The 24,280-nt window shown below is 47.2% G+C and overlaps 1 protein-coding gene across 1 annotated transcript in view; it reads right to left on the minus strand.

Annotated features, from left to right (window-relative positions):
• Positions 1–7,846: 7,846 nt before the first annotated feature.
• The window catches only part of KIF5C (kinesin family member 5C), a 141,879-nt gene continuing 125,445 nt past the window's right edge, over positions 7,847–24,280 (minus strand). The window contains exons 18-25 of the mRNA XM_047085709.1: positions 23,446–23,522; positions 22,003–22,112; positions 19,601–19,702; positions 19,312–19,372; positions 14,329–14,400; positions 11,586–11,690; positions 9,172–9,388; positions 7,847–7,972 (exon numbers count right to left, since the gene is read on the minus strand). Of these exons, the coding sequence (XP_046941665.1) occupies positions 7,866–7,972; positions 9,172–9,388; positions 11,586–11,690; positions 14,329–14,400; positions 19,312–19,372; positions 19,601–19,702; positions 22,003–22,112; positions 23,446–23,522 (851 nt within the window). The 3' untranslated portion in view covers positions 7,847–7,865. The remainder of the gene's footprint in view (positions 7,973–9,171; positions 9,389–11,585; positions 11,691–14,328; positions 14,401–19,311; positions 19,373–19,600; positions 19,703–22,002; positions 22,113–23,445; positions 23,523–24,280) is intronic.

Below are 24,280 nucleotides of genomic sequence, written 5' to 3' on the forward strand. Positions count from 1 at the left end.
GTTTTTTACTAACAACGAACAAATATATTCACAATGAACCTCCTGAAGTAGTAAAACCTGAAGAAGACAGAGCCATCCCATTGTGGCTGTCACTGACCCAGGGAATGTCACACAAATCAGAGATACAGAGGCCGTAACAGAACACCTGGTCTGCTTTGATGGTTCCATCTGCCAGGTGGCCCTGCTAGAAATCACAGTCCTGCTTTTCCAGCGCTGTTTTCTTTATGCCTCAAAACACGAAATCACAGTCTGAAAACATAGAACTGCTTCTTCTTCTTTTCTTTTTTTTAATGTTTATTTTTGAGAGAGAGAGAAGCAGAGTGTGAGCTGGCAAGGGGTAGAGAGAGAGGGAGACACAGAAGCGGAAGCGGGCTCCAGGCTGTCAGCACAGAGCCCAACGTGGGACTCGAACTCGCAAACTGTGACAACATGACCTGAGCTGAAGTCGGATGCTTAACCAACTGAGCCACTCAGGCGCCTGAAACTGCTTCTTCTGAGAACCCTAGTGGGTCCCTATTGCTGTACCATTGTGATTTTACCAAATATTTTATCAAAGCTTATCAAAACTTTATTAAATAGGCTACAGTTTCTAGACTTAATATATATAGTTTTTAATAAAAGTACAGTCCTCAAGATATCAGAGTCTTCATCTACATCAGCAAAGTGAGGTGCATCCTGGGCCTGTGGTTCATTTCACAATTATTTTCTTTCTTTCTTTTTTTTTTTAAATGATTTTCAATTTCACCTTTGTTATTTTTTTGTTTGTTTGTTTGTTTTGAGAGAGAATGCATGTGAGCAGGGGACAGGGGCAGAAAGGGGAGAGAGAGCGAAAAAAAAAAAAATTTAAGTTTATTTATTTATTTTGAGAGAGACAGAAAGCGAGCAGGATGGGCAGAGAGAGAGGGAGAGAGAGAATCCCAAAGCAGGCTGAGCTGTCAGTGCTCAGAGCTGATGTGGGGCCTTGATCAACAACTGTGAGATCACAACCTGATCCAAGATCAAGAGTCGGACACTTAACCAACTGAGCCACCCGGCTACCCCAGAGAGAGAGAGAGAGAATCTTAAGCCCAACTCAGGCCCACTCCCCGGACCCTGGGATCACGACCTAGGCTGAAATCAAGAGTTGGATGCTCAACTGACTGAGCCACCCAGGTGCCCCTCACAATGTTTTCAATTTTACATTTTCCTTGCCACAAAAATCTGAAGCATTAATATGTGCATATTCTAAATTCTCTAGCTGACTACCTTGCAACCAAACATTCCTGCGTACCTTCAGCCCCACATGCATTTTCTGCTACGACCAGACCAAGTGGGGGCTACTCCTTATCACTTAAATAGCCTCTGGCTAAAGCTGGACCCGCAGGACAATAATGAGTTCCAGCCACTAGAAGGTGAATTGGCTGGAAGGTATGAAGTGATTCTGCAGTGGTTTTCTTTTTTTTTTTTTTTTTCTCTTTTTCTTTTCTTTCTTTCTTTCAGACTTTATTTATTTATTTACTTATTGTAAGTTTATTTATTTATTTTGAGAGAGAGTGCAAGCTTCAGCCAGGTACGGGCAGAGAGAAAGAACCCAAGCAGGCTCCATGCCTTCAGCGCAGAGCCTGAGACGAGGCTTAAACTCCAGAACCGTGAGATCATGACCTGAGCGGAAATCCAGAGTCGGGTGCTTAACCAACTGAGGCACCCAGGTGTCCCAAGACTTTATTTTTAAGTAATCTCTATACCCAATGTGGGGCTTGAACTTACAACCCCAAGATCAAGAGTCACATGCTCTACCAACTGAGCCAGCAGGCACCCCTCACAGTGGTGTTAACACAGAAAGGGGGTAAAAGAAATGAGTCATGTCATGACACACGGAAGTAACTTGGACAAGCCAAACTCCTCTGGAAGCAATGCATACCAGAGTCGCATTGCACCCAGCTCTTTATTTTCAGCAAAAGACCATCTTTCATTGCATTATGTTAAGGCTGGTGATTTGGATTTTTGATTTGTGCTTCATTTCAATCTAACTCCTAAATCTGTTTTGACTTGATAGCTGCATAAGACTAAGTACAAGAGTATATACTGTTTTAAATTTGCTAATACTTAACTATAATAAAACAACTTAAACTGGCAAATATGTGAGAACTTTATCCCCTTAAAAGTACTCTATTTGCTATTCAAATCTGAGAAATAGTGGTCTTAATATAGGAAAGGGAAAGTAAGACCATTTTGCCTGGAAGCCTTTTAGAAAAGGGCCAAGGTATCAGCAGTGCCCCACTGGCGCCATCTGGTGGACACATTGGAACCAGCGCCCAATGGCTTGGCAAAGCACTGCCAGGAAAGGAAGCCCAATCCAGGACGCTCGGAACTAAGGGGCCGGACAAGTATTTAAAAGGTGTCCACATTAAGTGTGGGCCATGCATAAACACTCAGGACTGCCTCAGAAGTCCATTTCACACCTTATCTCTTCTCCTGCCCACAACCCCATTTCCCTGCCTCCCTCAGCTGATAACCTGGCTTCCTGCGAGAGAAAGCTTGCGGAGATGAGACCCGTTCCACATCCCTGCCACCCCAACTACCACCTACCAGCAACTGTCCTTTCTACTCTGCCTTCTCATCACCTCCACCTATGCTCCGGATGGCAGCACCTCTCAGGTAGCCAGTACTCTGTACTTACAATTCTGGGGTCTCCTATGTTATCACTTCTCCCGCAGTAGCCTCTAGGGGAGCCCTGCTCTGGCTCTCAGCCACCCCATCCTTTCCCAGGGGTCCAGCACAGGGTGGCCTTTGCCAGTCACAAACCAGACCCCACTACTCCCAGACCCAAAGGCCCCAGTGGCCTTGCACACTCTGACTGCACCCTGAGCTGCCAGCCTGGCTTCTAAGGCCTCATTTATCTGTCCAGTATCTTCTTCCCCAACAAACCCTGATTATGAAGATCTCCGCATTCTCTGCGCTCCAGCCCCATCAGGCTTCCCAAGGTTCCCCAATACGCCAGCCATTCCCACCTTCCAGCCAGTGGCTGTGCCACTCTTCCCCAGTCACTGTGTGGCTGGTAATTGTCCTCAGTCAGTGCTCTGCTCAAATGTCACCCCCTCTTCTAAATAAGTGCCCCCATTTCCATTTCATTAACCTGCTCTTATTTTCTTCAGAACCTTACCACTATTTGAAGTTATCTCGTTTATTCACTATCTCCCTGCAAAAAAAGAGTAACACTGCACAAGACATTGTAAAACCAAGTACGGAACAGGTTCTCCATGCCTGATCCCAATTTGCAGATGATGAAATTGAGGCTGAAAGATATCAAGTAACTTACCAACATCACGTGGCTTGAACCCATGCATGTCCAGCCATCCCCGGATTCCATGTCCCGTTTTGTGGTTTGAAAAAGATGTCCCCTCCCCTAGGCTGCCCCCCTGGATTTGAACTAGCTAAGATAAAAGCCAGCATTATCCCGAGTTCTGATTTCTACATGTTGGCATCTTTAGTTGCTCTGAAACTTTGGGCATAAACCAAAATACTCATTGTGACTATATTCCTCGAAACCTGAAATGAAGCAGAAGGAAACCCCAGAGATACCCGGATGCTGCCCAGGTATGAAAGGCTGTGGTGGCTTTAGCAAGAGGGCTGGGAAGAGTCAGCACCTGAGATCATTTCTGCCTAGGACAGACACACTTCGGGATGAGCGTCCCAAAGATCAGGAAAGATCCTCTCAAGATGTTTTGATCCCAACTAAGCAATGAATTCCACATTTGCAATTAGGTTTTTAAAAAATGATTTTGCGGGGCGCCTGGGTGGCACAGTCGGTTAAGCGTTCGACCTCAGCCAGGTCACGATCTCGCGGTCCGGGAGTTCGAGCCCCGCGTCAGGCTCTGGGCTGATGGCTCGGAGCCTGGAGCCTGTTTCCGATTCTGTGTCTCCCTCTCTCTCTGCCCCTGCCCCGTTCATGCTCTGTCTCTCTCTGTCCCAAAAAATAAATAAACGTTGAAAAAAAAATTAAAAAAAAATGATTTTGCATTTTCTTACTTCCAATTTTAATTCCCCACTCCGTTGGTTACTATCCTTTTTTTTAACCTCTCCTGACAAATGCCCAGTCATTTTCTTAAAAATAGTCAATGTTCTTATTCATAACCTTTAGATGAATAAATGAGAATATCTTTAAAACACCTTACATCTGGTCAGAGCACCAAATAGGATGCTGACTCATGGGCCCTCCCCACTTAGTGGTCAGAACTTGGGGCCCGGGTGGGGCACCTGGGTGGCTCAGTCGGTTTAGCGTCCAACTTCAGGTCAGGTCATGATTTTGCGGTTCATGGGTTCGAGCCCCACGTCGGGCTCTGTTCTGACAGCTTGTGCAGAGCCTGGAGTCTGCTTCAGATTCTGTGTCTCCCCTTCTCTCTCTGCCCCTCCCCTGCTTGCTCCTGTCTCTGTCTCTCAAAAATAAATAACTATATTATTTTTTTTTAACTTTTTAACGTTTATTTATTATTGAGAGACAGAGAGAGAGACAGAGCGTGAGCAGGGGAGGGGCAGAGAGAGAGGGAGACAGAATCCAAAGCAGGCTCCAGGCTCTGAGCCATCAGCACAGAGCCTGACGCGGGGCTTGAACTCACGAACCGCGAGATCGTGACCTGAGCCCAAGTCGGACCCTTAACCGACTGAGCCACCCAGGGGCCCCAATAAATAACTATATTAAAAAAAAAAAGAACCTGGGGCCAGAGAGAGACTAAAAACTATTTTGTAACAACTACATGACTTGGAGACGACAGACCAACACTCATCAACCACCTGCTGTGCCCAGTATGCACTGCTTGCTACTCCACACTACAGCTGACATTTTTATCAAGCACGTGCTATATGCCAAGCAGCTTAAGAAGCGTGACCTCATTTTGTCCTCATTTCAAGACCAATGATCCAGGGAAAGGATTCTTCCCATTTCATAGACGAAGAAACCAAATCAACTGAGGGTTACTGAGCGGAAGTAACGTAAAGAAAATAGGAGACCTGGGTGGCTCGGTCATTGTTAAACGTCCAACTCTGAATTTTGGCTCAGGTCGTGATCTCATGGTTCCTGAGTCTGAGCCCCACACTGGGCTCTGCATTGACAGTGTGGAACCTGCTTGGGATTCTCTCTTTACTCTGTCTCTGCCCCTCCATCCCCACCCCCAAATAAATGCATAAACCTTAAAAAAAAAAAAAAAAAAGGAGAAAGTAGAAGACCTAACGCTTGACCCAAGTCTCTTGTCCAAAGCCAGGCCCCTCTACCACACCAACATCCTGGTAACCTGGAAGGGGGCCTACCTGTTTTGTGATGTGGAGAAAGTACCTAGCTACAGGAGTTGTAGGTACAGACAGAGTTGGTTAAGAAGGTTCCAGCTGCAGATGAAATAATCAAATTCGCCTACAACATTTTGAGTTACAGAATGCGATGAATCACCAGGAAGGGCGAGGACAGTGCTATTAGTTCAAAGGTCCTCAAAGTGTTACCGGGCCTACCGCTTCTCAATCGCAAGCATAAGAGAGAACATCTGCTTGTACGTACCTTCCCCAAAACATGGGTCTGATGAACCTTTACGGGACTGCACGAGGCAAGTGGCTGTCCATTGCACCGGATCTGGACTCCAGAATCTCTGAGCCAGTATATTTATTAAGAGCTGGCTGGGACCCAAGCACATATCCCTCTCTGTGCTTACATTTTTAAAAAGTTTTTTAGTGTTTATTTATTTTTGAGAGAGAGACAGAGCGTGAGCAGGGGAGGAGCAGAGAGAGAGGAAGACACAGAATCTGAAGCAGGCTCCAGGCTCCGAGCTGTCAGCACAGAGCCCAACGCGGGGCTTGAACTCACGAACCGCGAGATCATGACCTGAGCCGAAGCGGGACACTGAACCGACTGAGCCACCCAGGCACCCCAACTCTGTGCTTACATGCCATGGGGTAATGTAATGTAATGTAGATATTACATGCAGCGCAGCACTGCTGCATAGTAGGTGCTCAATAAATGCAGGTTCTGGTTGCTCACCCAACATCCACTGCCCTGTCCTCAGGTACAGAACACTACTCTTACGTGGGGCAGTGAGTGACGTGCCACCTCAAAAATTACCCTTTTCCAGGCCTCTTGCCACTGCACATGGCCGTGTGCCTCAGTTGCGGCCAGAGGGATGCAGGCATTAGTACAATGCAGACTTCAGGAAGGCTAGTAAAGGAAGAGGACTCGGCTAGGAGGGCTGCTTCTGCCTCTTCCCAGCTTCCTCTCTGCTTGCTAACCATGGCATGTAGGCCTGAGAGCTGGACCAGGTGACCTTGAGGGAGGAGGGTACTTCTGAGGACAGTGAGTCTAAATTTAAAAGGCGAGCTTTCTGTAGTCACGGTAGAGTTCCCTTACCAGCCTCTGACAGGCCGCCCTCAAATTTTCTTAACGTGACAGAGAAATTAACTTCCATCCTGTATGTAAGCCACGGTTACTTCAGGATAGGAGTTCTCAAACTTTGGTGGCTAACAAAATCAGCCGGGGTACTTGGTAAACATACAAAGGCCCAGGCCCTATGCTCCTTCAAGAAGCCTAGGTCCCTGGGGACCAGGTGATAGTGACACCCTCCCACCCACCCAAGTTCCAGAACCACACTTTAGCTTTTCTATTCCAAGCTGCTTAATGTGGTCTTACAGCTCCCTTCGAGTGCCAACTACAACACCAGGAACATGCAGTCAAAAGCAATTTTATAACACCCGATTTTATTTTATTTGTGATTGAAAGTGATCGGATCTGAATGGGATGGCCCACTGCCAAGACCACTTCCCATCCACCTTTTAGGGTATGGCAGATGGTGGTGGACATGTTGCCCGCCCGAGGGCCCCCTCGGCCTTCCCTCCCTTCCCCTCATCTGACCAGTGCCTGTCCTGCTCCTTGGCATGCTGCCTGGGGCGGCGCAGGAGAAAGCTCCGGGTGCAGCCACCAAGCTCCTTCCTTGGAAGTTGTTGCATGAGGCTTAGCAATGCTGTCGTATCGCCTGAGAGAGGGCTCCAGCCCCATACATTCACTTTCTTCACCTTGATCCAAAAAGAGCTGGAGAGGACTCAATGCTCCCCTGCGTCGCCCTTGATCATGGTGGCTTAAGCCAGCTTCCTTAGTGAGGGCTCAGAATCCAAGGGCAACATTTGGAGATACTCTCTTCTATCCAGAGGTTACGGGTTTAAAGAGTTTTCCTAAACGCTTTTCTGGCCACCCAGCTGTCTGTCCGCCCAGCCCCACCCATGACCTCTTTCCTCTACCTCAAGTACAAAAAGACAAGGTCTCTCCTTCTCTTTTCCAAAGCATATCACTTCTTGTTTGTTTGTTTGCTGCTAGAGCAATATCAAGCATGTGGATTGTAGGAACAGAAATTTCTAGACCACTGTCTCAAAGAAAAAAGTGGTCTGGACCTACCTAGCTATAAATTAGCACACTCTTAAAAACCCTATTTGTTGAGTTCAGATAGCAATTATAAAAATAGACTTTCTGTATCTGGCTCTTTCTTTATATTCAGCTCCTGCAACTTGAAGCAACCACCCACATCTGTCTGCTCTAGGCAAAAGCAGCTGACAAACAGGTACTGCCCTTTTGGATGCCAGCTGCACAGGGAAACCCCACAGACAAAAGAAAGGTCAGGTGAATCATTCACCACACCCTCGTCTATCCCCAGAGGGTCCCCGGCACCAGGTGGCCCTAGCTAAGAAGACCCTGAGGCTCCGGGCTGAGCTGAGGGCAGGTAAGCTGCGTCCCTAGGGTCTGCTCCAGGAGAGCTGAGCCTCTCACTATCACAGGTGCACATGGATGTTGCTGGGAGCCGGGCAGGGGCACGGATCTGCCCCAAACAGAAACCACCCGACACCAGGGACTCACTTCGCGTTTATTTCTGGTAATGAGTGGAGTTTGAAGAGCCTCCTCCTCCCCCTCGGATGGCGTGGACGGCCGTTGGAGATGATGCTGGGTAGTGTCCAGGGCGGATGGGCTTGGCTGTATTAGACAGAAAGGACAGAACGTTCAGATTAGGCTTAAACAGCCATACCCAGATGCCCGCGGGTCACATGTGAAAACCGAGACCTACAATTTGTATCATTACAGTCCTTATCAATCACCAGAGCTTTCTGAAAAGAGGATGTTTGCCCTCTTGGTAGTGCAGTTAACTAATTTAGGGCGCCAGATGGTTAGGGGACGGAGAGAATTTATGTATCAATTATGTTAATTATGGCTGAGGAAACTTAGAAGGACTTTCCATTTTATCTGCGGCAGATCCGTAGGCACCCCTGGGGTTTTAAGGGCATCTGGGCAGCCCCTGAAACTTGATGCAGAAATCTGCCTATGGTGCACTTCTCTGGCGACAAGATCCATAGTTTCCAGATTTACAAAGAGCGTAAAGTCCAAGAAAAGCAATAAAACACTAATCTAAGGTATGATCTTAAAACTAGAAACACGAAGTTGTTGGTGTGCAAAACAGCTGCACGGCAATATCTGATGGGAAATAATATCACATGTTATTGGAGGCATTTCAATGGAAGAAAAAAGCTCTCTAGAGCACATCCCTAAATCCAGTTTATGCCTGCGGCTCCATCCTGGGAACTATGACTTAGCAGCTACACCCTCTTCCCTGCATGGGCAAAATACCCAAACCCAAGCCCAGGAGGGGCTGGATGTCCAGGCCCCTTCCCCAGTTTGGAACCACAGCCAGCTCACCGATGCCAGGCCTGGCTGTTTCCAGGGCACTTCCAAACCTGCCCTTGCAAGTGGCTTTCCCTGAGGCTTCTGGCTCCATAGGGCCCCTTCACGGGCCCACCTGCTATAGGGCCTTTGGGCTTTGCTGAGAAATAGCCATACATTGCAGGACTTCTGAGAAAGTACCTCTGTTTACAGCCACAGACCTTTACCAACAGCCTAGGCTGGCCACCTTCTCTGCTCAGCTCAGCAGCTTTGAAGACCACAATGTACGTGGCAATCTCTCAGTATAAGGAAGCAGGTGCCTGACATACCCATCCTCCCCGGATGAACGCAGGTGCCGGGAGGTGCCAGCTAGCCTAGGTCCTGCATGCCTGACCACAGCCTTTCAGATGTTCCAGACAGACAGCCCAGAGCTCCATCGCTGCCTAGGAGCATCATCAGAGCTCCTGGGCGGCAGAGTCCTGCCTTCCATCAAGGGCCCTGGTGAGAGGCACGCATACCAATCTGGGCTGAGTGGGCCCTCCTGGCCATATTCTTGGCTCGAACAGCCTCCTTGATGCGATCCACCTCCTGCTGGTAGCGCTTGCGGTCCCGCATGGCGTTCTCCTTGGCCTCCTTCAACGCGCTCTCCAGGGCCTTGACACGCTCCGCCGTGGCACGCAGCCGCTTCTCCAGCTTGGGCAGCTCACAGCGCAGGTCTGCATTGTCCCGGACCAGCTGCGGCGGGAAGGGATAGGGGTGACTTACCGGGGAGGCGCGGGGGCCGGCAGGAGGGGCAGACAGTGATACAAGGGCAGCTAGAAGCGGTCTCTGCAGCCAAACAACCAGCCCGCTAGGTCATCTTGGAAAGTCCATGTGACCACAAATGCTGGCAGCACCGACGGAAAATCAAGATCCCATACTCTGGGACTCCAATTTGCTACACACGGTTCATGGGTGCAAGGAAGTGGGGAGGGGGTGTAGGATGAAATTAAAAGCCATTTCCAGGCACAGGAAGCTTTCAGACTTGGGCAGGATTTACCTCCTCTTTTGTTTGAGTGGGTGGGGGAACTAATGTAAGGAAAATTGACTAGTCAGATGCTAGCATATGGAAGCTGAGAAATGTAAACAAAGCAAGTTCAAAAGCACCGGTGAAAGGCATGCATGTTCTAGAGCTCCCTGAAGGGCTCCTCCCTGCAGGACATGTTGTCTACACCAGCATGTGGTTTGGACCCCCTTAGCAACATATCTAAAGGCTAACAGGTAACTCCGGGGTACTGCTCATTTTTTCATTACCTAAGACCCTCAATTAAGAAGCAACAGGTGAGACTGGGCGCGTGTGGGGTGGTGTGGCCATAGACTGGTGGTTGACAGAGGGCAGGTGGGTGGGGGGATGGGTGAGACAGGTAAAGGGGATTGAGAATACACTTATCGTGAGGAGCACTGAGTAATGTATAGAATTGCTAAACTGATATACTGGACACCTGGAAGTAACAGAGCACTGTATTAAGTATACTGGAATTAAAAAAAAATAAATGCATACAAATTTTTTTTTAAATAAAAAGATAATGAAGAAAAACAAAAAGAAGCAACAGGTTTGGCCCCAGGTGAAGAAAAGGTTCAAGAGTCAGCTCTATTATTTCCTGACATTGGACTTGGTAAGTCATCCAACCACCACAAGCCTCAGGTTTCTCACCCATAAAAAAGGATAGCATATAACAGGACCATTGTGGGAATCCCAGCGGATCAAGAAAAGTTTAGAAAATCAGAAAGTGCTAACGAAGGTTACCTATCCCGAGTCCACACCTGCATTCTTTAACCCCATAGGCAAACCAGCAGCTCCAGAGTAGATTTTTAAAACATATTCATTGAATTCATAAATAAAATAATTAATCTCAGAGCCCTATTTCAAATTCCCTTGCAGTTTCTGCTTTTATATTTCTCATCAACAATTTGCACGAGTGACTTCAACCATGTTGAATCTGCCGTCCTCCCTTTGGGGAAAAATGCCACCATCAGTAATATCAAACAGGACTTAAGTCAAAGAGAGATGACATCACCTTATCCGTGTGGTCTAACAAGTTGGACTGTTTTTATCATAGCCCAAATCTTTAGGATTTAGGAAAAACATGAACATTCCAGCATTTATACAGAAAGAAGACAACCGCCTAGATCACCAGTAGGCTTGGCCGTGAACTTTGCTGTCCCTCTAGACAAAGTCCAGAGCATCGTAAGAACCTGACAGGGTGCTCAATAAATAGGGCGACAGAGCAGAGAGAAAATGAATTAAGTTACTTCTAGTCCTAGTCTGTTTCCTCATCTGTAAAAAAACAAGGGGCCTGGGGCGCCTGGGTGGCGCAGTCGGTTAAGCGTCCGACTTCAGCCAGGTCACGATCTCGCGGTCCGGGAGTTCGAGCCCCGCGTTAGGCTCTGGGCTGATGGCTCGGAGCCTGTTTCCGATTCTGTGTCTCCCTCTGTCTCTGCCCCTCCCCCGTTCATGCTCTGTCTCTCTCTGTCCCAAAAATAAATAAAAAACGTTGAAAAAAAAATTAAAACAAAACAAAACAAAAAAAAAAACAAGGGGCCTGAACCAGCTCCATGGCATTCACTTGACATTCTGTGCAGCCTGTAGGTCCAACACTGGGACTGGAGACAGGATAGAAAGACAGGGTTCTGAACACCCCACCTCCCAAAGCCCAAGAGCTCAAACTCAATTCCTTCCATTTGCCTTTGACAAAAGAATTTTATATATAAGGGAAGTCACTGAAGACTAAAGGACTTCAAGTCTGGCACTAATGTCTTGTGGTGACAGAGTCCCTTAGCCTTCGATGTCAGAGCCTTCCCCCAGAACTGCGGCCACATCTTTCCAGGAGAATACGGGGCTTCTTTCCAGGAGAATACGAGAAGCAGAAGGAAGCTGGCACGACTCTCCTACCTGTTTGTGAACCTTCGTGAGCTGCTCCAGGTTATTTTCCAGGAAGGAAATTTTCTGCTTCTGGGCAGCACTGCCCCCTCCATCATCGTTGTCCAGCTCTACACTCTGCACCAACATGAGGGGTCAGCGGGCAGGCCAGCACACTGCCCGCCCGCAGCCCCAGCATAAGGTGGACAACACTCTAAATCTTCTTTAAAGAAAACAAAAAACAAAAAAACAACCCCAATCCCACCAAAGGTTATTCTGAAAGTGAAAATAAAAAGAGGTTCTGAAAGTTGAGACTCAATGACCTTCCCAATTAATTTCCTTGCTCCGTGTCAAGGGTTTCACGAGTGTTATATTTTAGAGAACTGAAAAACAAAACAAAACAAAACAAAACCTCCAATCTTCCTTTGAAAGATACAGATTAGCCCTGTGAGATTCACCTCTCTCTTCTTGCAGGTGAGCAAATAGACTTTTCTTTTTCAAAAGAACTGTTCCAAAACTCATAAGAAGAAGCAGTATGAAAATATAAACCCAAGACCGAACTTTAATTTCAAATATCCCAACTGAGATAAGTCAGTAAGCTGAGGGCAATTGTATGTGGTCCTGCTGGGAAGTCTCAATGGCCTGTGCTTATCGCCTGAGCTTCCGATTCCATGAAATTACTTAATGAATCTACTTCAAACTAGTCATGGCATCTGAGCATGGCATCTGCTGGAAAAACTCTGGAAATTCAACAGATCTTAAGATTGACAGAAACCTCCCTCCCGGCAGGGCCACGCTCAGTGGTCAGATAAGTTGAGAAACACATGTATAAGCACATCTTGGAGCCCAAAATGGTGAGACATGCTTGTGCCATCTGATGATGGACAAGACCACCATCCCTCCTTTTTCTGAGAGGTAACAGCTGTACATGCATCTCAGACCCATGTCTCTTCCATCTACATCCAAGGTTCTCAAATTTCACCCAGAGGGAAATTAAACTCAGATTGGGTTTATTAAAACTCAGATTGCTATACCCCAGCCCCAGTCTCTGCTTCAGTGGACCTGAGGTGCGTCTGAGAACCTGAGAATCTAGCAAGCGTCCTGGTGATGCCAAGGCTGCTGGCCAGATGATCACACTTTGAGAGTCACTGATCTAATAAAACTAGGTCCTTCCTCGAGAGTTTTATATCATGAAATCAGGGAAGTCTGATCTTAAGCTTCCTTGGACCCCCTCCTCCCTCTGACTAAGCCTTTTCAGATCTTGCCTAACCTCTCCAGTCTCCTTTTCTGTCCCCTGTGCTCTGGCCTCTCCTGCCTACCTGGTCCAGGTCTGACAGTCATTTCTATTTTGATGCCTGTGGTCACTACCTACCTGCCCCGCCATTGCCATTCAGCCCTTGGACTCTCCTATCAGGCTCTGCCTTTCTTTGTTTCCATTTGCAGGTCCCCAAACTCGCTAGAACCAAGTTGTCAGAGGCCACGGCAGATTCATGCTCTGAACCTCAGCTGTACGCTCACACCGCTGCTCAGCAATCCTTTCACTCATCCCTGACAAACTGCTCCATGCTGCTGGCGCCTGCTCTAGGCTCTGTGGCCTCGCCGTTCCTTCCCTTCCTTCTCCATTGAGGACTGAGCCTCCACATTAACTGAGAAGATCGATGCATCATTGGATGCATCTTTCCACTGTTATGCATTTTCCTGCAAATGTCTCCCATCTTGACTTCTCCACTACTCCTCTCTGGGAGACTATATCCCTTCCCCTTATACCAAGCCCAATATGTCCATCTGTGCTATTAATTCCGTCCCTCTCAGATCTGACCCCATGAATCACTTCCTCTTTGCTTATATATTTCACCTCTTTCCCTTGGCTCCTTCACACAGACACATGTGCGCACACACACACACACACACACACACTTTCAAATACACCTTCCTTCCGTCCTACTGCACATCTGCATATGGACCATTGCTCCTCTTCCATCACGTTTAAACATTTTTAAAGAGCAGTCCCCTCACTGCTGCCACCTCTCCCTCCTTCCTGAAACTTCTGCAAGCTGCTGTGGGATCTGCTATACGGTGACTCCCCGAGATCGCCATGTGAGGTGTGAGGATCAAAGAGGCCCAGATTCAGCAGTCACACAGAGCTGGATTCAATCCTACCTCCGGCTCTTCCAGCTGTGTGACCTTGGGCAAGTTCTTTAACCTCGGAGCCTGTCTCCACTAACAAGAGAACAGTAAGAACCACTTACACCAGTGTCGAGAAGAACAAATTAGACACGCGTCAGGGTGCTTCACACACTCTGACCTAGCCCCTCATGGCCTCATCACAGGCAAACAGGGTGCTCTCGCCTCCAACTACTACAGGTTTCTGGCATTGCTCACCAGGCTTTGGGGCAACTCTGCCTGACAAGACCCCTCTGGGTTTTCCCCGCATCATGCACAGCAGCTCTCACACTGCGGCCAGGTAAATATGTGCTCGTTTGAAATGAGGGCCAGGGAGAGGATTATAACTTCCTTTTACTAAGAAGAAAAAAATCAGATGGAAAAATATTCCCAAGTTTTTTGGTTTTTTTTGGTTTTGGTTTTGATTTTGGTTTTTGTTTGTTTGTTTTGTTTTGCCTCTGGTACATTCTTTTAATACATTCTCTGGCTTGAAGTAATTCATTTTTAAGCATAACCAGCCCCAATTTAAGGAAGTGATGTTTCAACTGAAAATGATTCTTTCTGGCCATCTTTTCTTTTCTTCTCAGTCCTGTTCACACAAAAGAGAACTCACCTTCTTGACCCGGGCAGTCAGATCCTGGACAAAGAGTTTCCGGAGGTTATGAAGAGTCTGCAATTCTCGAGACTGGAAGAGAAGATTGTTAAAATGCCACTTAGGTGGTGGGGGAAACAGTGAATTCGTGACGGATTTGGTGCCACACCATCAACATCTGGTTGACCCAATGACCCAGACCTGTCCATACATGCTCTATGAGTCTGCCAGTAAGGCCACAGTGCTCCCACACTTCCCTGACTTTCTCACCAGCTGTGTCTACCCCCTTAACTGTCTCAAGAGCATCCCAAGGGCCAGAGACGGGAACTCAAACAATGAAATGTAAACTAGAACAAAGCCTACTCATTTGCTGAGTTCTAAATAGCACTTTTTCTCTCCCCTCAAAAACAAAAGTTAAAAAGCTTTCTCATGGGTAAGGTCCTTTGGCACAGGCCATGATTCCACGGTTTGAGGTTGAGCCCTACGTCAGGCTCTCTGCTGTCAGTGCAGACCTGCTTCAAATCCTCTGTCTCCTTCTCTCTCTGCCCCTCCCCTGCTTGGACTCTCTCTAAATAAACAAACAAACAAACAAACATTAAAAAAAAAAAGTTTTCTCATGTGCCACCTGGGTGGCTCAGTCAGTTAAGCGTCTGACTTCCGCTCAGGTCATGATCTCACGGTTTGTGGGTTCGAGCCCCACGTCAGGCTCTGCCCTGACAGCACAAAGCCTGCTGGGGATTCTCCGTCTTTCTCCCTATCTTCCCCTCCCTCACTTGTTCTCTTTCTCTTTTAAACAAACAAACAAACAATCTTAAAAAAAAAAGTTTCTCCCCAAAATTCCAAATAGGCTGCATTGTACCAGAAGGGATTCCTTTTTTCCTCTAGTTTATCACGTACACATTATACAAAACGCCAGTGTAAAAGGAAAGTTACCCACAACCTCTCCCATCCTAACTGACATTTTTCATATTTCCACACCCCTTGCTGGTCTCAGTTCATGTTCGTTTGCTTTACATCACAGAGCTCATGGATGAAGCAGGTGGTGGGCCTTTTAACCACGTGACCCTGGGCAACTTACCTAACCTTCTTGTGCCTCAGTTTTCTTATTTGTACAATGAGGATAAATATACTAGTTGCCTCACAGTTGTCAGGATTAAATGTGATAATCCTTATAAAACTTTTACAACAGTTTCTGGCACATCGTAATGGTCAGTAAACACTAGTTAGTATTAACTTACTGATGCATCATATTTGACATCCATTTCTTCAGTAGGCTTTTATCGTATACTTTTGTTACTGTTTCCCTCTGTTGTTATAATATTGTTATGTTGCAATTAACTTCTTGGGGGTATTTTTTTTCTTCATTTTGAATTATTTTCTACAAATGAGCCCTTAGGAACTAGACTGCTAAGACAAGGGTCTGAGTCAAACCTGGTGACCTTTGTTAACAAGATCAGAATATCACGCTATTTACTTTCATTTAATTCTCCATATATTTACTACAGGAGATATGATTAGTTCTTTGCAAAACATTTTCCTATAAGGGAGGAGAGAGATAAACTTACATTTATACTTTTTAATTTGTCGAAGTTGACTTAACACAGAATGTCAAGGGATGCAGCTCACACATGCTCACAGAAAAAAAGAAACAGGCCATATTAAAGAAAAAAAAAATTTTTTTAAAGGTGGCGGGGGGGTGCCTGGTGACTCAGTCGGTTGAGCGTCCGACTTCGGCTCAGGTCATGATCTCGCAGTTCATGAGTTCAAGCCCTGTGTCAGGCTCTGTGCTGACAGCTCGGAGCCTGGAGCCTGCTTCGGATTCTGTGTCTCCCTCTCTCTGCCCCTCCCTCCCTCTCAAAAATAAATAAACATTATAAAATTTTTTTTAAAAGAAACAGGCCATAAAGACACAAAAACACTAAGTTTCTTGGAATAACAGTTCTGTGTTAATTTAAGGTCTTTTTGCTGGGTCCAAGTCTGCAATTCTGTGTTGAAATAAGCAGCAGCTGAAGTCAATTCCTTCCTCAGATGTGGCAAATTCCTTTCTGCAGGAAGCCAAGCAGGCCTGTTATTCTGGATGCAATGCCCATCGGACCTGTCCAAGGCTTAGCCACCTTCCAGCGCAGGCACAGGGGCACAGCTCAGAGCCCACGTTTATGCAGACACACTGTTTCAGGCCCCTGCCCACAGAGCTCAGACCCCCAGCCCCTGTTCTGTACGCTCTCTCTGCTGCTTCAGGGATTTTATTCCTGACTGAACTGTAATCACAGCAAATATTTTCCATAAAAAAAAAAGCCATCACACCAAAGGGAAATGGGAAGAGAAGACACGGGGCCTTGTCAAAGGGCCAGACATTTCTTTGGGGCTTAAGTACAAAATACTATGGAGTCCTGAGTTTGGCAACTGTATCTCATTTTTGTTTGCTCTTAGGTGAATTCAGCAGTTCAGGAGGGGCAGGTACAAGGAACAGGCTTCAAGATGTTTAAAATATAAAATATTCTACAAGATGGGGCACCTGGTGGCTCAGTCGGTTAAGCAACTGACTTCAGGTCAGGTCATGATCTCATGGTTTGTAGGTTCAAGCCCCATGTCAGGCTCTGTGCTGACAGCTTGGAGCCTGGAGCCCACTTCGGATTCTGCATCTCCATCTCTCTACCCCTCCCCTGCTCGACTCTGTCTATCTCTCTCTCAAAAATAAATAAGCATGAAAAAAAAATGTTTTAAATAGTTTACAAGTCGCACATTTAAGCTTAGGCAGCTATCATTTGGCTTTCCTGCAGCAATGAATTTTCCACCAGCAGATTATCATTTCCTCACTCTACCTGACTCCCTTCTTTCAAATCGTCCATGTTACAGGCTGCTGCCCTCTGTGTAAAAGTTACAGGCTTAGCTTCCTGTCACGGGGGACAGTGAGGGCGAGACCAGGGAGGCGAAAACACAAGGCCCATCAACACAGCAAGAGAGGACCAGCCCCGAAGCCCCATGGCTGCCTCGACATCTTCCAACGTCATCTGCTGGAGTGGGCCTCACACTCCTACCCCTGGACAGCAGGTTCCACCCCCCAGCTTGCCCAAATACTCAAGCCAGCAGAGGCCTTGAGCTAAGGAGAATTCTAGGAAGGTCAATCAAGGGCAGCGAGCCTGTTCCTGAAGAACAGTTACAGTTTAGGGAAGGTTCCGAGGGCAGGTTAAGTGACAAGATGCCATGAGGTTCCAGTTTGGGGTTTAAAACGTGAATGTGCGTGATGTGTGTGATGTGAGTGCTGAGTGAGAGCAAGAGAGAAGAGCCACATGGGTGAGTGTGAGGGTGGGAGGGGCCAGCACACGAGGAAGTGCACAGACATGAGAACATGGAATTGAATGCCCGCGAGTGTGAGGAAGGGACTGCAGACTGTGGGGTGTGAGCATGCGCCAGAGTGCACGAGAGGACAAGTGACTTTGCACGAGTGTGAGTGTGACCGTGAGAGAGCACCTGTGGGAGGGCATGAAGGGCAGGTATGGCAGGTGAGCGAGTGGGGCAGGGGCAGTTCACGGGTGGAAAGGAAAAAGGTACTGAAACGTCACTTATATCTGGCTAGTGGGAATACGGTACCATTTTAAAGTTCAATATTTTCCTGAATTTTTACAATCATCTATAACTGTGAGTATCACTTCTGCAATTTCACAGCTTCATTTCAGTCTCCCCCACAGCCAGCAGCCCCATCTACCATCTTCTCCACCATGCTGGAAAGGCCCAAGATCCTTTGCATACAGTCATCTTACTTCTGTCCTGAGTGGACTGCACCCTCTGTCCCTCCACCTGGCTTTAAGGGGCAACTAACATCAACTCAGAAGCCAGAGTGCAGAACCAGGCCCAGCCCTACAGCCTAGGGTCACTAGATTCTTGGAGATAGGCACAATACCACATAAATTCACATGACACATGAGTGGAATCAAAATGTATGACTTTATCTAAACAATTGTATCTAAATGACCGGACATGTTTTCACCAAACTGAGAGCCTAGGTTGGGATGGTCTGTCTTCAAACACAGGCTGTGTGTGGCACTTTGAAGGCCTCTCGAGGGCCCTCAGAGCAGCTGAAATGGAAGTCAACCAGTGGAGACAAACGTCATGAATTCAGATGCAGGATGAAGAAAAACAACCAGGATTTCAAATAATAAGCCCTTCTGATCTGTCACTCTTCTACCCCAAACCCTGCAAGTCTCAACTCCCTTCCCAGCTGACACCTGCTCTTGCCTTGACCTCTCTGTGCCCACCTCCTAGCTCCTCCTTGCTTCAATGACCTCCCTGCTGTCACTCCAAAACACCAGGCATGGGCTCACCTCAGGGCCATGGCATGGGCTATTGCCTATGCCTGGAAGGCCCTTCCAGTCTTGCCCTTTCACCTGCTTCAAGTTCCTACTCAAAAGTCACCTTCTCATGGGACCTCTGCCAGCAACCACCCTGTGCACTTTCCAGAACCATTTAATGGAGGTCATGATTTCCTCCCTTATTATTCACTATCTGTCTTCCCCATCAGCCGAAGGTAAGCTTCACAAGTGCCAGGATCTTATCTTTGTCATTTATTGATGCAACCCAAGCACCTAGAAGAATGCCAGCCCTTAGTAGGTGCTCTTGAATGTTGAATGGAAAAAAAGCTATAGTGTGCAAAACCTGTAAACTTGCAGTCATTGATTTGCAAGTCAGTTTAATTCTCACTCAGGGTCTGCATGGTCACAGCACTAAGCATGGATGGATGGACTGATGGACAGACAGACGGACTGACAGACTGATGGTTAATCATTGTGTCAAGAGCTGGGGAATAAATTCTACAATTCTCACTTTTCCACACAATGTTCTTTCTAAATGGAATGTCTAAATATATGGAATTTGCCTAAACGTTTTGTCTAAGACGGTATGTGAGAAAGGTGGGCACAGGTGATATTTTAGAATAAACAAATGCAACAAATCACAAACTAATCAGGTCTCTGAGACGATAGTGAGTTGGGAAACATGTTGACATACCACTGTCTCCTCCAGCCCCTTGAGGTCCTCTCTGGCTTGTTCCCTTTTATCATTGAGCAATCTAAAACAAAAAAAACAAAACCAAACAAAAAAAGGAATTACGAACCAGCAAAAGGGCATCAGAGATTTCCATTTGCACCTACGGATAAATCAACAAAACAAACCAATGCACACAAACAGCCTTGGCCCAACCTAACCGTAATATTTAGGAATCTGAATCACGGACGCAGGCTTGTGGAGACCCCACGGGGAGGAGAGAAAGCCGAGGAAACATTTGAAGCACACTCACAAGAGCTTCTCCAGCTTCATTTCCCTCTCTTGGTCTTCCACTTTCAGCTTGTTATAATCAGAACTGAGCTTCTCCTGCTCTAGCTGCAGCTTCTGATTCAAACTGAAATTGAGAGGAAAAAGCAATACAGTCCACATTAGTCTGAAATTCCGAGTCACCCAGCCGAAGACATGGTTCTGTTCCAACCCCATTAGTTCTGAGCAATAAAGGCGGCAATTCTAGAGGATTTTGAGGGATCAGAGAACAACCTCACAGCTTCCTCCCTGCCGAAGTGGAAACTAATTTCTGGGAACATCTCAGAGGCATGAAACATAAGGCTTTGAGAATATATTTATAGTTGGCTTGTGCAAGAGCTTTGGGGGGAAAATAATGAGATAGGAAAAGGGCCGATATTTTAAAAACAGAGAAAGACAGCACAGTCAGAAGAATTCTGCTTTGTCTGCCCTACAGATGGCATGCACCCACACTCGGGAAACCTTATTTGGCCATTTCAACCTTCCCTGCCTCTCTAGTCCGATGATCTGAGAACATTTTCTAAGTCCAAATTCCTGGCTGACACAGGTACAGTTGTGTGAAGTCTTCAAGGAGTGGGTACAGAGAGAGAAAAATACAAAGAAAGCCCAGGGGCTGCTGCAAAAGGGAAACTCGCCATCTGGTTGGGGGCACTTTGTCAACACTTGCATGCAGTATTTACAAAATCTTTTGTATGGCCAGGCCTGTGCATCTGTAAAGGAACAGACTCTACACTATCTGAAGGAAAAACTCAGAGTCTGCTTGAAAGGCACAGGCCAACAAAACTTCTACACCTACTGACTAACTCATTTACCAACCCTCCCTCTTCCCTCCTTCCTTCCCTCCCTCCTTTCCCCTTCCAGTTAAACATGTCAAGGGTGATTAATCAGAATAAAGAACACAGGACATGCTTGAAGGGGAAAGAACAACCTGAATAATAGCACGGGGATTGTTCAAAACGAGGAGAGGAAAGACGACACGAAATGCTTGCCTTCGGTAGACAGTGTGCACAGAGCCCAGGATCACAACACTTACACTTTGCTTCGTTACCATTCTCCTCTTTTAAAATGCAAATATGCTGTGCGAGCAGCTTGCAGACACTGAAGAGCGATTTGGATCAGTAGCCTGGAGAATTAAACTCTAACTTCAGTTTGATTCCTACTTAGCAGTGTGACCCTAAGTAACTCATTTAACCTTGACTCCCATATAGAAATCTGGCTCTTCATCTACAGAAAGCGGGAGTGGAAGGAGCCTTTAGTCTATATCTTGGGGGCAATGAGCAGGGGGCAGGGGGCGGGGGAGGTGTTAGCGAATGGAAATGTATTTCAACGTAACTGGTTTTCTTTGTTTTCCTGCATCTTTAATTTGTGGCATTTAACAATGTTATTCTAGGGGTACCTGGTTGGTTCAGTCGGTCAGACATCCAACTCTTGATTATGGCTCAGGTCATGATTTTGAGGTCGTGAGATCAAGCCCCGTGTCGGGCTCTACACTGAGTATGGAGCCTGCTTAGGATTTTCTCTTTCTCCCTCTCTCTCTGCCCTGCCTCATTTGTGTGCTTGCTCTCTCTCTCTCTTTCTCTCTCAAAATAAACATTAAATAAATAAATAAGTAAACAAACAAACAAATAAAAATATTATTCTGCCAAGGGGTTCAAAGATTGCCAAGGGACTCACTGTGCAAAAATGTTAAGAACCCTCAAGGAGAGGATGCTGAAAGTACTTCCCAGCTTGGTGACTTGTTTTGACAATGAGGCAGAAAGGTAAGAGAGGAAGAGGGGAGAGATCATTATGGAGCAGGGGTTCTTCAGTGGCCATGACAGGACAGGAAAATGGCCCTGAAGGGGGGGGGGGTGTCCCCAGAGACAAGCTGCAATGAAGCCATTCTGGCAAATGCCACAGGTCCACGAGCACAGACACAGGTCCCTACAAAGTGTGCACATGTGACCAGGTGGCTCAGGGTTGTGCAGGGTGCATTTATGAGTTCGGGTGAGGAGGCAGCAGGAGCTGACTATCTTTTCTGGAGGATTTATTAACCTATCAGAACTCCAGAGTCAGGACCAACTGAGGGTTTTTTTAAATATGTTTTTTCATACAGACGGTGTTTCCACCTATGAGGGCAGCTGAGTCACCAACATGACCCCAGCTCCTCGGGCACGAGGAAGGACGGCTGCACCCGCCTGCCACCTGCCCCAGCAGAGCCCCCCGAGGCTCAGCTCCAGATGGGAAAACAGACGTCGGAAGCCGCGTGTGTAGCCCACTGCGGCCCAGGGCAGCGCCCAAGGCCCACAGGGCGAGGCGAGCAGACCTCAGCTCAAAGCCGCATCCTTCCAGGCTGGCCGAAGACGCCATGCCTGCCCCCACATCCCAAGAGCCCCTGGGCCGACTCACTCCCGCATCTCATCGATGATTTTCTGCTTCTCCTCGATCTCATCTCGAAGTCTGGACAGCTGCTTCTGGTGAGCTTCCCGGTGACTCTCCATCTGCTGCTCCAGCGCCTTCTGCGAGCCAGGCCAGCAGAGATGTGTCATCCACTCGTTGGCTCACAGCCCACACTATGACAAGCCCTGGATTGCTTCTGCCTCCTACCCTACATCCCTCGGCTGTCAGGTCCCAAAACTGGGGCCCCCAGAACCCGCCTTGTCGTACTGGCACAACAAAACCCAAGGATCTATCATAAAACAGAGTGGGCCCTGGGAGCAAATCAGTCCATCAATTAAACAAAAAGCTTTATCCGTGACCTTCTACAGCTCACCAGGCTACATGGCTTCTCTAGCCAGGTCAGTCAGAGGGCATGGACCTCTGACTACTCAGGTGACCTCAGACAAGCCATGTAACCTGTGTGAGCTACACTGCCTCATCTGTAAAATTTAGATAATTGCCCCAGTCCTGCCCACTGCACAGATTTGTGGTGATGTTCAAAGGAGAGCTCTTCACCAAAGCCATATGAAACCAGGAGAGGGGCCCATCAAGGTGAGCCTGGGGCAGGATCATACCACGGGCACTGTTTTGACTATGGGCTCACATCCAAAGGGACTAGTAGTCTGCCTAAAATGAAGTAAAACTCAACATTTTCTCATATCTCACTTTATTCACCTAAAAATCTTATTTCCCAGTCATTCATCCTACATTTTCCTTCACTACTTTACATGTGACCAAACATAAAGATCTCTATGTATAAGATGGAAACTCAAATTTGGAGTGCTTCTTTTAAAAAGTCAAGGAGAGGGGGCATTTGGATGGCTCAGCGGGTTGAGCATCTGACTTTGGCTCAGGTCATGATCTTGCAGTTTGTGAGTTCGAGCCCCACTATGGACTCGCCGCTGTCAGCACACAGCCTGCTTTGGATCCTCTGCCCCCTACCCCTCTCTCCCTGCCCATCCCTTACTTGCACTCTCCTGAAAATAAAATCAATATTCAAAAAAAATGAGAAAATAAAAATGTCAAGAGGAGAAATGTTTTCTTTCATTCAAAGAAAGGGCAAACACTTCTTCAGAAGTTAACCTCAACAGTGTGGCCCATGTAGGGACTGGGGGCTGGAGGGGGGAGGCGGGTTCTGCTCTTTCCTTCTGCACCAGGAACGGGGAAGGAACACGTACCAAAGCAACATGGCTATTACTACGGACTTAGTGGGGTTTCTGGACACTCCACCTCCATCTCAGTCCTACGCCAGGCCACGCCGTGAGAACGGCTCCGACTGCCCGGCATCGGCGCCCCCACTCCCCTCCCCCTCCCGCACTGCCGCACACATCTCTGAAGGAGACAGAGTTCCCTAGAACAAGAAAGTGCGGTCCGAATGCGTGCTGGGCTCCATGGGAGGGGTGGCATACACACCTTCATTTCCTCAGCGTCCTGCAGTCGGGTCAGGTGTTCCTTTTCCTTATCCTGGAAGCTGACTTCGTGCATTTTTTCTGTTTTGAATTTTAAATGATGATTTAAGATTTAACTGGTAGGACTCACATCCAAAAGTTAAAAAAAAAAAAAACTTAAAAGAAAAAAGATAAAAAAAAGGAAGAATGGCCATGGAGTGAAACGTGAGCTTACATCACCGACTACACCCCATGGTATGTATCCAAGACTGGGAGGAGGACTTCTGGCTGAGGAGGGCTCCAGCAGGAGGGGCGACTGTTGGGGACAGGTGCTAACTCGGAGTGGGCCACTCTAGGTCAGAACCAACCTGGCCGGTTATGACCTCACACCTCGGACAACCGGTCCCCACCTGGCCTCCGTGAGCAAGCCCCGAGGCAGTACACATTAACCTGCTATGTAGATCACAAAGCACCATGTGAATGTTAGTGGCATTTGGATTCATGACACTATTAGAGTTCCAGAAAGAGCTAATTTACCTCCCATGGGTAAGCTGTTTATTCTCTAAGAATCTAGAGCAGGTAAACATAATCTAAGGCTAAGAAGAGAGAAAATAGAAATATAAAATAATACTCTCCAGATTAAACAGGAAAGCCCCATATTTGGGACAGGGCTGCTGCATGGCACACTCCAGGGGGAGCCAGCCCAGCCTCTTCTTGCTTTTAGGAGCACTCCCTGAGCATACCATGGCAGGCTGAGGTGGGATGGTGGGCGGGAGCAAAATGGTTTAAAACAGTGACTTTCAAGTCATTACGCTTTCTATCTAGTCTGCTCCACTTTATTTCAGATCTTCTCACCCCTG

This window comes from Lynx rufus, unplaced genomic scaffold (assembly GCF_022079265.1).
Source record: "Lynx rufus isolate CCGP_SWC_20201006 ecotype Redwood Valley unplaced genomic scaffold, mLynRuf1.p SCAF_2, whole genome shotgun sequence".
Taxonomy (NCBI): Eukaryota; Metazoa; Chordata; class Mammalia; order Carnivora; family Felidae; genus Lynx; species Lynx rufus.